This window comes from Saccostrea cucullata, unplaced genomic scaffold, assembly GCF_032062105.1.
Source record: "Saccostrea cucullata isolate Sc308-1 unplaced genomic scaffold, CSIRO_AGI_Scuc_v1 ctg617, whole genome shotgun sequence".
Taxonomy (NCBI): Eukaryota; Metazoa; Mollusca; class Bivalvia; order Ostreida; family Ostreidae; genus Saccostrea; species Saccostrea cuccullata.
In genome coordinates this window covers 493,889-506,805 of record NW_026932360.1, presented here as the reverse complement: position 1 = coordinate 506,805, position 12,917 = coordinate 493,889, and the positions used below count along the sequence as shown (strand labels likewise).

General features: G+C 33.2%; 2 protein-coding genes across 2 annotated transcripts; both read left to right on the top strand.

Annotated features, from left to right (window-relative positions):
- Positions 1-4,923: 4,923 nt before the first annotated feature.
- On the top strand, positions 4,924-10,295 carry LOC134234961 (myb-like protein X). Its single transcript, XM_062717045.1, has 9 exons — positions 4,924-5,358; positions 5,473-5,533; positions 5,768-5,842; positions 6,225-6,316; positions 6,710-6,770; positions 7,140-7,214; positions 9,075-9,163; positions 9,263-9,353; positions 9,582-10,295. Exons 2-9 carry the CDS (start codon positions 5,474-5,476, stop codon positions 10,293-10,295), a joined length of 1,257 nt encoding a protein of 418 aa, XP_062573029.1. The 5' UTR covers positions 4,924-5,358; position 5,473.
- A 955-nt stretch (positions 10,296-11,250) lies between these two features.
- On the top strand, positions 11,251-12,322 carry LOC134234968 (uncharacterized). Its single transcript, XM_062717049.1, has 3 exons — positions 11,251-11,908; positions 12,055-12,141; positions 12,288-12,322. Exons 1-3 carry the CDS (start codon positions 11,264-11,266, stop codon positions 12,309-12,311), a joined length of 756 nt encoding a protein of 251 aa, XP_062573033.1. The 5' UTR covers positions 11,251-11,263; the 3' UTR covers positions 12,312-12,322.
- The last annotated feature ends 595 nt before the right edge of the window (positions 12,323-12,917 follow it).

The window sequence follows — 12,917 nt, the reverse complement described above, 5'->3', positions numbered from 1 at the left end:
GGTCACAGTCAAAGTTACAAAGTCATTGACTTTGGTGTCATTAATGTAATAAATTACTTAGTGGAGTATGCATACCAAATATGAAGTCTCTAGCTCTCACGGTTCAAAAGTTATGGCAAAAGATTAAAGTTGATAACAGACTGACAAACAGATAAACAGACAGACAGGACAAAAACAATATACGCCCCCGATCTATCGACCTGGGCACATATACTTAAATATAAAGTTTATCCTGCTAAATTATAGTATATATTTTTATACCACTTAAATTGGCCGGTATTTAATTTCTATTCACAGTTGTTTCACAAATATATATTTACATTTCCAATGTCTTTGTCCGAGATAAAATTACAGATAGTAAATGTACTTTATTTCCCCATCAATGTATTGGTTCATCAATAAGCGCGGTTAAAAAAAAGTCACGTGTAGGGCGGGACAAATAGCTAGACAGAAGTAGGGCTTGGAGCGCGTGGATTGACGGAATCAAAAGCATGTAAATATAAGGAATAACTGTCAGATTTTTCAATTTCATGACGATGATCAATCGATTGGCTTGCATCATAATTTTATGCATAAACGCCGAAGGCGATTGATCACATCATGAAATCAAAAGAGAAGGTCTTTCTTTATATTCATATAATTATGTGAAACGACTGTGAATAAAAATTGCATATGGGTTTTCAGTTGATATTTTGCAAATCTGTTCAATTTTTATTTTATGCAATATATGTATTGAAAGAAGGGAAATGTAATACCAAACACCTTTTGGTTTTGGCCGTGGAAATTGGCCGTAAAGTAGATACACGGGAACAATATTTACAGGGGTATTTCAGCAAGGCCATTTCCCCAGTTACGAACATTTTCTCCAATATCGGGTCATGTGACACACAACATGTCGTGTAACACAACTTTGCACAACGCGCCGTCGCGCTAACACACAACATGATGTTGAAACATAAAACACAATGCACCGTCGCGCTAACAAAGTAACAACCACAGAAATATGTTTAAATTATTTTAACACAATTACAACAAAACAAATTGCAGTATCGCGCTTAACACACAAATGTATTAGGATTAAAAATAATACACTTAACACACATGCATTTGAAGTTGGTTAACACAACTTTGCACAATTAGATCGCGCTAACAACAACATGCCAGTTAGAATACTTTTGATAATCAAGGTTGCAATACACCGTTGTCGATTGGTTTTGTACATAGAATTTGTGACATGTTCATGCCACGAGATTGCGTGATCCGCAATTGGAGTAACTTTTTTTTTTTAATTTGTTTAATAATCATTATAATTTTATTAAACAAATTAGATCATTATGACAAATTATCAATTTGTTAAAACAAAATGCATTTGCCAAATACTTTCGTTAGCTCTTATTATTTGTTAGAACTTTTATATCAGCCTTTCTGTTTAAACAAATTAATAATTTGCAAAAACAAATTATCAATTTGATATAACAAATTATCAGTTAAACAAATTATCAATTTGTAATAACAAATGCGTTATAACAAATTTCAATTTCTTTAAACAAATCTAATAAGTTGATATTTAAAATTTTGTAATCAGTTACATACAGAAAGACCAGTTCTTCATTTCACCATTATATGCGTAGTCATTAAGTTTTTTGCGCTTAAATTTTAACAATATACATAAAATATACGCTGGTGACCCGGAATTGTGCAAAGTTGTGTTAGCGCGACGGAATTGGCAAAGTTGTGTGAAACGACTGTGAATAAAAATTGCATATGTGTGTTTTCAGGTGAACATGTGAAAGCCCTGTCAGGTGTTGTGTGTTCGAGGGCGAAAACGATTTAACGGAGGGAGGGATGTAATACCACTAATGGTTTTGGCCGTGGAAATTGGCCTGTGTGTGTTAGCGCGATGTCTCGTAGTTATCTGAGCGATGTCGCGCTAATGAAACGGGGTCCGAACACCATAGGTTCCGGATTTGATTGTGGTCCAGGCACACATTTTCTCCCATTCTCATACAAGATATCATACAGAGATTGATTTGTCTTCAGTTCAGGCATAATCGAAACAGAATAATACATGTACGTTTAATTTTACGGCATTTCATTGACGTACCTGTAACTAGAACGGTCCTCTTCTCATTCCCCATGTTTGATGAACGTAGAACCCCGCTAATATTAAATATTATTCCAATATGAAGTCAAAATACTACATATATAAACTGAATCAGGACGGAGGACCGAAACTGTCATGTCAAACCCACATGATTACACAAAAAGAAAGTGAAAGTAGAGATCGAGGAGTTCCGATACAAAGAGTGAGAGATCGTTACACCCCCCTTCCCAAAAGGTGTGAATGGACATTTTAGCAGAAGATTTATAAACATTTTAGTGCGGGGAAGGAAGGGGGCGAAGGGTTGTCAATATTCAAAGGACAATTTAGTGGATTATGTTAAAAGAATGAACAAAATGTTAATTAACATTAATTAATGGAATAATTACAAAAAAGTTGTGCTAGGATTAAAATATTTCATAATAGTAAATGAAGAGGATAAAACATTATTAAATTACAAATGCAAATATTGTAGAATATATATGATATAATAGATTTCATAACAAAAGAAACTATAATATAAATTTAAACTATAAGGCACAAAGTGAATTTACAAGCTAGATTCTTAGAGAAAATTCAAAAACAAAAATAAATTCAGGAGACGAGATAGAGAGGAAAAGAGAAAAAAAACAACTCAGAACAATTTCTTAAACATTTTAGCACTTGAACAAAAACCTTCAGTTATTTAATTTCAGCAATCTGCATTTTGTTCTTCTTTTATACCCAGGTATAGTATTGACAAACATTCAGAAATACTTTTTGTTAAGCTACAAATAATTTTAGACACCGTACATAGTAAGATTTGTATGTAGAATTGGGCAAAATGAATTGTATTTGTTCGTAACATTAATTTCATAAGTCGTTTTTAGGACAAGTCTTCAGCCGGTGGCATGATACACCACACAGTCCGGCTTTTGAAATTTCAAACATAACTATATTTATAAGAAAGCATAAGCAAAAAGATAACACATGTTTAAGTCTATATCGACTTATATAATATTGTAACATTTAACACGTCATTAACTCTTCACTGGGTATACAACCTGCTTTTCATCGTGAATTAAAGTTTAACCAACTTGATTCAATGCCGTATTTCAAATTTCACTCAATTGACAACAAATCGCGTAGATCTAAGCCAACTTAGAAAAAAATCCTGACTTTAGGAACGATTCAAGTACATTGCTGATCACGACGGATAGTATCAAGGTCACATTTGAAAGATCAAGGTCATGAGGGTCATCTAGGAAATAACTTTATAATATCCAATCTCCATAAACCTTAATAGTCATAAAGTATCAGAATTAAGAGTAATTCAAAATCACGTCTCTTACCCATAATAAATCCTATATGTTAAAAACCTTCTCAAAAAAGCTTTTCCCATTTTAAAATTTGTAAAGTTTCGGCCACATACACTTGTGCAGATATATGTAAAAAGCCTACTCAACTCACACAATGAACAGCATATAACACAACTGCAATAGTCTGCTGCAAATTCATGTAGTTGATGTCAAACTCGATTTTTTTCATTGGACTTGTAGTACTGATATGTTACAGTATTTACATAGCTGTGTGAAAATAGAACGATTCTGACCTAATGTTTCGCAACATCTCTATAATTGAGATCAGAAATAGTACAATCACATCTTCTCACTCTTATAGATTACTAGACAGAACCCTTAGTCCCATGTACATGTAGCATTAGACGATAAAGTCAAAGAATTCAAAACAATACATCACATGATTAACAACAAGCGTTTTGGAAACACTGATGCCCCCGTATGGCAGCTTATGGTGAGATTTGAAGTTTCTCAAATGCAAGTCAAACTCCAAGGTCAAAAGGTCAAAATTGTTGGTATCCAGAGAAAGGTCTTGTCATAACTCATATGGAATAAACCTGTGAAATGACATATGAAAGCTCAAGTACGAACTGTTCGAAAGCTATTTCCAAAGATAGTTTTTACAAGTTGGCCAATCTCTAAGGTCAAGGTCAAAAATATTTATACCCATTGAAAAGTCTTCTCACAATATAAACATGTGAAGTATGAAACCACTAGCACCAACTATTCAAAAGTTATCGTCATGGTAAAAGTTAGGTAATACATGTATTTTGTAAAAGTGGGTCAAACTCCAAGATCAGGGTGATGGTACCCACTACCCACAGAAAGGCATTGTCACAAGGAATACAAATGTGAAAGCCATAGCCCTACCTACTCAAAAGTTGGGTGGCTGTGGCCATTCTAGACTATATTAATGTTTAGAAGAGCTCCATATAAAGATATGCAAAAATGATCAAATCTTAAAACTAAAATGTATGAAATTTTTCTTTGCCAAATGATAGTTGACAGCTTAGGATATCATATCTAAAAAATTAGATTATACCTAATTGTTAATTTGTTGACCCCCAGCCTTCTTAAAAGTAACCTTGATTTTAGGACGATTTCCACCTTAGTTTGGACTTTCTGTAAGGCGGGCATTCTCGGCACTATGTTATTAGCGTCTGTCAAGTGGCGAATAGATTATTATTGGTTAAGAAATTAATAACATCAGGAACTTTAAATTGTTGTTGACAACGATGAGACGACTTAAGCCCCACCTCTTTGCCGGGCGAGACAATGTTATTGGTTATTCGGTACACTTGTTGACATTTGCCCGAATTTCTATCCCATGTATATTTCAACAGTGAAGGAATTCAGAAGCTAATTATGTAACGTCGAGAATGCCACGCCTTACTGAAAGTCCAAACTAAGGTGGAAATCGTCCTAATGCAAAATAGGCCAAGACAACCGTACTAATTAGATGTGGTTGTTGTACCATGAACGAAGAAGGTACGTGAACATCTAACGGAGTACTTTGGTTACAGGACTCCCGAATGAACGTCATTTCCACATGGATAATACATGGAGGGAAATAGAAAAGGTCTCTGTAGGATGTGAGAGTAAAACGAGATGCAAATGTAGGCAGCGATCACTACCTTGTAACTTCAGATTTTAAACTTAATACGTTCATTATGTCTATATCACAACAGGGAAGAAATAAGGTCGCGTTCTTTGACTTTTGGGGATTTTTTGAAAAGGATGTTCCTCCACTTTTTCTCATTTTATTTTTTCGTTCAATTTGAATTTTATAAATTGCAGCAGGTTTGCAACCCCCAAAATGTACATCTACCAGTGACGTCATAATTACTAAAACGCAACAATAAGTGTGACGTCATAATTATCACTACAACAACAATTGGAAAGAGCGTGCAAAACACGGAGGTAAATTTTTATACTCAGCTCATTTACATTTCTTTTGATAACACAGACTGATTCTGAGTTTAAATACATTTCTAAAGTGTAACAATTTTGGCACAATGTCCTTTATTTTTCTAGAATGAAAACTATGGACTACAACGAAGTTCTAGATTTCGGGGATGGCCCTGTCACAGACGTGGTAAGCTCAGTTCCATGTATAGATGCCCCATAGGCACAATTACCTTAATTGTCAAATAATAATAAATCTCTCAAACTAGTAGCAGATGTTTTTATATAATAACATTTATTTCCGTATCATTTTATTTCCAATGAAAATGCAAAAATTTGTCTTAGATTAAAAAAATCTACCCAACACATTCTTTGAAATGTCAATCTTTTTTGCATTAATTTATTACTTCAATGCTTTTTTCAGGATACAAAACTTGAGATATTAAAATTCAGCTACAATTGGGCAGACGCAGTTGAGGAGGAGGAAAGACGTATGGAGGTACAATATTAATATAAAATACCGATTTATACTTGAACTTAAGCTTATTTGTATCTTTAAAAATATATATATATATATATATATATATATATATATATATATATATATATATATATATATATATATATATATATATATATATATATATATATATATATTCAAATAGCAATTTTTTGTATTGTATTGTTTATTACCAACAACCATACAGTTCATAGGTTTAAACAAAATATAGGTTTGTAACAAAACTACAGAAAAATATCATTTAACAACATTCGGAATTTTCGATACTTAGTTGATTTTTCTTTGAAAAAATGATGTCAGCTGATATTCACTACGGACTGATTCGTGATTTATTGTATTCAAATGTACTTTTATATAATAGGAAGAACAAAAGCAGCAGAAAGAAATGAAAAAGAAGATGGAAAAAGAAATTTCAGGGGAAGAGAAGAAAGATTGCAACAAGAACCACAAAAGGTATCATAAAATAAGTGACCCAGCGGGCACAATTGATAAATTTGCTATTTTTTGTAGAGATGCTACAATACATTTTCATCATTTCTGTATTATATGCTGACTTTACAGCTTGGGTGTCACAACAGGGAAGGAATAAGGGTCGTATTCTTCAACTTTTCGGGATTTTTTTAATTTACGAAAAAAGGGGAGGGGGTTACGAGTATATCCACAGTGACGTCATAGTCTCTAAAACGCAACAATTAGCATGACGTAATAATCATCACTATAACAAAAATCAGAAAGAGGATACAAAACACGGAGGTAAAGTCACGAAGATATGCTTAGTGTAGATAGCTTGTGATAGGACAGCATTCCATATTTCTAGTAATTCTGACATAATTTCCTTTTTTGTAGAATGAATACCATGGACTACAATGAAATTCTAGATTTCGGGGAGAACCCTGTCACAGATGTGGTAAGCTCAGTTTATATGACACAAGTGTGCATAGGAAAAACGGTGGTTAAGATTTATACTTACAATATTCATTGATATTCTTTTTTGAGAAAGTATTACTTATATATTCATGTAGAGAAAGATGCTGAATAAGCACATACACACTTATCTAAATCACCAAATACCAATTTATTGAAATCTATTATGTAAGCTATGCATATGCACAAGTATATAAGTATATAAGTAGAATAATGTTAATTTACCATTTTATCAAAAGGCTTGAATTACCGGTACTAGTCTTAGTACTAGTCTGACAACCCACTAAAATTGTGGAATGCTCTGTGCATCCATGACTCTGTTTCACTATAAATGTGTTGCTTTATTTTTCAGGACACAAAACTTGAGATATTAAAATTCAGCTACAACTGGTCAGACGCGGTTGAAGAGGAGGAAAGACGTATGGAGGTACAGATATAAATTATTGAACCTTATTTACTTGCATTACAGCAAATAAAAACCATGGTGTAATAAAAGTTTTATGATGTACAACGTTATTCTTTTTTAAGCAACATTTTTTTGGCAAATCTACAGTATAGTTATCAATTATAAGGTAATTTTGAAAGATTTTATATTTAAGAATAGTGATGCTATACATGTATACTCCAAAGAAGCATTTTTTTTACAACTTAGTTACAGAATAATTATCAAATAACCTCATTTTGACAGATTTTCTTTGGTAAAATAAAAAAAAAATACAGTTGATATTCACTATGTACTAATTGATGGTGATGTTTATTGCTTACCAAATGTACATTTATATAACAGAAGGAACAAAAGCAGCAAAAAGAAATGGAGAAAAAGGTGGAAAAGGATATCGCAGGGGAGAAGAAGAAAGATTGCAACACAAATCACAAACGGTACAGAACAATCACTGATCATCATTAAAAAATTGCTTTTATTTTTTGTTAAGATGCAATATGTTCATAATTTCTGTATTATCTGCTGAGTTTGCAGCTTGGATGTCACAACAGGGAAGGAATAAGGGTCATATTGTTCAAAGCTTTAGGATTTTTAATTAACAAAAGTGTAAAATCTTTGATTTTGAAGAGAATGTCCCCCACTTTCGTATTATACTTTCTTTTTTCATTCACTTTGATATTGCATGACTGCTAGGGATTGTATATACCCCTCCTATTCCAATCAAATAGTTAGCATAGAGAATGCATGTCTCTACCTGTGATGTTATGATTACCAAAATGCACCAATTAACATGACGTTAGAATCATTTCTATAACAAAATAAAGATAGGTAGTTGAAGGTACAACATACAAGAGTTACAAGTCATGAAATTATGTCTATTCTGATCATTTAGATTACTTGTAATAGGATATGATTCAAGTTTAGGTACATTTCTAGTAATTCTGATGTTATATCTTTTTTGTAGAATAACGACCATGGACTACAATGAAGTTCTAGATTTCGGGGAGAACCCTGTCACAGATGTGGTAAGCTCAGTTATATGTATAGATGTAGATGCTTAACAGGCACCAAGACACCCTACTCCAAACCATTAAATGATACAGAGCTACTATATAAGCCACATCTATGAATATAATGTAAATTAGCAGAATAATTTTTCGTTTACCATTTTCAAAGATGGGGAGCAGCCTCACTAATATTTGTTTCCTAACTAAAAGCTTAATTTGGTCTTTAGATTCTGATAAACTCTCTTTTCTGAAATGCTCTGTGCATCCATGACTCTGTTTCACAATTAATGTGTATTTTTTCAGGATACAAAACTTGAGATATTAAAATTCAGCTACAACTGGTCAGACGTAGTTGAAGAGGAGGAAAGACGTATGGAGGTACAGATATATATATATATATATATATATATATATATATATATATATATATATATATATATATATATATATATATATAGTCAAACTTCATCATTTCCAACTTGAAGGGACAAAGAAAAAACTTCGACATATGCAAGGATTTGATATATTGAGGGTAAAATACTTAAAGAGTAAGTGGTTGGGACTTCAAAATCAATTTGACATATCCATGGTATTTGAGATATCGATGTTCGAGATACTGAAGGTCAACTGTTTATAATGAATCTAATTTAAATGCATGTCAGTAAATAAAAAAGGACTCCCATCTTTTGTAAAAAATATTTTCATTAAATATTTTTTAGAAAAGCTACAGTATAGTTTTCATTTATAACTACATTTTGAAAGATTTTCCTTCCCAAAAAAGAGATGTAATGCTCTTCAAACTGATGCAAGACAATATTTCACTCACATATTTTAATAGGAAGGACAAAAGCAGCAGAATGGTATGAAGAACTTAGAAAAAGAAATTGGAGGGGAGGAGAAGAGAAATTGCTACAAAAATCACAACAGGTATGGTAGAATAACTGTCCCAAACACATCTTAAAAGGTTTATGTATCAATGTCAGGTTGTAATAACACAATTTATAAAATATGTCATATAAATTACAGAAAACAACCAGAAAAAATAAACAGAAAACAACACAGAGCAAGGAAGCATGCAAAGGTCCATATTATAAAACAACAGAAACTGCGACTGGAGGTAAAATAGCAATCTTTCAGTGAATTATAATTAATTGAATATAAGTTTTGTTTGCTTCAGTTAAAAGTTTCTTAATTTTCATTTCAGTTTCATTTTAATAATGTATTAGAATAAATGTGTATTAATTAATTTTAAAAAATGGAAAATATGAAAAAAGCTTAATATTATTATGATCCTTACAAAATTTACATTTTATAGTGGTTATTATGGTTGTTCACTTTTCTTTAGACTGCTGAATCCACCAAACAAATGATTGAAAGAGAGAACAGAAAAGCATCTGGAGATGAATTAACCCCAATTGTAGAAACCTCCAAACAAGTAACAGTGTGTGAAACCAACATCCTTGGGGAGAAGAAAACTGCAGATTTGTCAGCAGAAAATTTTACTATTTGTGATGAGAATGTGTCTAGAAAAAAGTCACCAGCATGTAATGAAGAAATGTCAGAAAAGAAACCAAATAATTGTTGTGAAATGACTGGGCTGAATTCAATTCCATGTGATAAGGAATTTTTTGAAGAAAAAGCAACTTTATATGACAAAGTTTTGTCAGAGAAGATATCACCAGCAAATAATGAAGAGATGTCAGGAGAAAAGAAAATTGCTCATAAAAAGATGTCAGAAGAGAATACAACTGTACGAGAAAAGATATCAGGAGAGAAAATAACACCACATGAAGAGATGGCAGAAGAGAAGAAAATTGCTCATGTAGAGATGTCAGAAGAAAAGAAAACTGCCCATGTACAGATGACAGAAGAGAAGGAAACTGCTCATGTTGAGATGTCAGAAGAGAAGAAAACTGCTCTTGTAGAGATACCAGAAGAGAAGGAAACTGTTCATGTAGAGATGTCAGAAGAGAAGATAACTGCTCATGAAGAGATGACAGAAGAGAAGAAAACTGCTCTTGTAGAGATGACAGAAGAGAAGAAAACTGCTCATGTGTAGAGATGAAGGAAACTGTTCATGAAGAGAAGAAGAAAGGAAACTGCTCATGTTGAGATGTCAGAAGAGAAGGAAACTGCTCATGAAGAGATGTCAGAAGAGAAGAAACTGCTCATGTGATGTCAGAAGAGAAGATAACTGTCATGTAAGAGAAAGGAAAAACTGCTCATGTAGAAATGTCAGAAGAGAAGAAAACTGCTCACGAAGAGATGTCAGGAGAGAAGGATACTGCTCATGAAGAGATGTCAGGAGAGAAGGAAACTGCTCATGTAGAGATGTCAGAAGAGAAGAAAACTGTTCAGGAAGAGATGTCAGAAGAGAAAAACTACTCATGTAAACTGTTCATGTAAAGATGTCAGAGAGAAAGAGAAAACTGCTCATGAAGAGATGTCAGAAGAGAAGGAAACTGCTGGTGTAGAAATGTCAGAAGAGAAGGAAACTGCTATTATTGAAATGTCAGGAGAGAAGAAAACTGCTCATGAAGAGATGTCAAAAGAGAAGGAAACTGCTAATGTAGAGATGTCAGAAGAGAAGAAAACTGTTCATGTAGAGATGTCAGAAGAGAAGGAAACTGCTGGTGTGTCAGAGATGGAAACTGCTATTATTGAAGAGAAGAAAGGAAACTGCTCATGATGAGATGTCATGAAGAGAAGGAAACTGCTGGTGTAGAGATGTCAGAAGAGAAGGAAACTGCTATTATTGAAATGTCAGGAGAGAAGAAAACTGCTCATGAAGAGATACCAGAAGAGAAGAAAACTGCTAATGTAGAGATGTCAGAAGAGAAGAAAACTGCTCATGTAGAGATGACAGAAGAGAAGGAAACTTCTATTCATGAAATGTCTGGAGAGAAGAAAACTGCTCATGAAGAGATACCAGAAAAGAAGGAAACTGCTGGTGTAGAAATGTCAGAAGAGAAGGAAACTGCTCATGTAGAGATGTCAGAAGAGAAGATGAAAACTGCTGGTGTAGAGATGACAGAAGAGAAGAAAACTGCTCATGTAGAGATGTCAGAAGAGAAGGAAACTGCTCATGATGAGATGTCAGAAGAGAAGAAAACTACTCATGAAGAGATACCAGAAGAGAAAACACCCGCGTGTGAAGAGAAATCAGGAGGCAAAACAATACCACATGAGGAGATATCAGAGACAAAGTCATCAGTGTCTGTTAATGAGTCATTGGAAAAGACACCAGTAAGTGATGAATATTTGTCAAAATTCAAGTCAACGGCACGTGATAAAATGTCAGGGGTGATGAACTCAACTTCTTGTGATGAGCAATTTTTCAAAGAAAGTGCTAATATATATGATGAACAATTGTCAGAGATGTCGCCACCATGTAAAGAGGAGGGAGAGAAAGAAACTGCACATATAGAAGAATTATTGGCACAGAAGGCAGCTGCAAATGATGAAAAATTGTTAGAAGAATTGTCACCTGCATATGAAAAAGATTTAACAGCAAAACCATCAACAGATTGTGATGAAGATTTGTCAGCATTGATATCACCAGCATGTAATGTAAATTTGACAGGAGAAAGACTCTATGTGTGTGATGAAGCAGTTCTTGTACCAGTCAACCAAAAGCAAGAAGTCTCTAAGGATCAGGAGAAAACATTAAAGGTACATTTAATTTAAAACCCTAAATAATTTTTAATACTTTTAATATTAAGTGTTCAAAAATTCACATTCAATTAATGTTGTCCAATTTATACCTTTTGAACAATAAGAAGGCTACTATAAAAGTTCTCTTTACTTATATTTTTCAGCCTTTGTTTGATGATGAGGAGGAGGAGGATGATGATGGTTGGTTTGGTCCAAGGACACTTTTCTTTTTCCATATAGATTATTTCAAGGTATAGTTCAATTACCTTAAAAATCTTCTTAATATGTTTTCTTATTATAGATACATACACAAAATAAAGCAAGAATTATATTTTCTATGATTAAGATGTACATATGTATATGAAATGTCTCAACTATTTTTTTTTTATTGTTGTAGGCTGCTGGAAAAGATGTCTGCTAAAAAAAGAGAAAAATTGCTTTTACAAGTATTCAAAATTTTGTTCCTAAAGAGAGAATAAATGTTTTCTTTTTAAAGTCAGTCTTTGTACTTTAATTGTGCAGCTGAAGTTATTTAGTAGCATACGCAGAGGTCAAAATTCAGATTTATACTTCTTCTTTTAAAATTATGTACACACTGTACATAAGCAGAATATGCTAGTGCATGTAACATGTTAACAATCATGACAGATGATAAAATGCAAAGAGAACATTCATGAACCTTTGCTGAAAAGCCTATGAAGATGATTTTGAATAAGCATTGGCTCTTGTGACCATGAATCAGTCCTGGATTATAAATAAATAGTCACCTGCATTCAGAATTAAAGAGATTGCACTTGTAAAGATATTCTAAAATGGAATGAACCATATGGAAATAACAAAGAGTATTCAAGATCAAAAGCCCAAAAAACAATACAATATAGGAGCAGAGCAAACACGAACCTCCAAAACGTCGTATATGGGATCAGGTGCCATGGAAGAGTGAGCATTCCCTGCTGACCGGTCACACCCGTCGTGTGCTCCTTGTCATGATCGGGAAATAAGAGAAAAATCCGTTGTCAATTCAGTG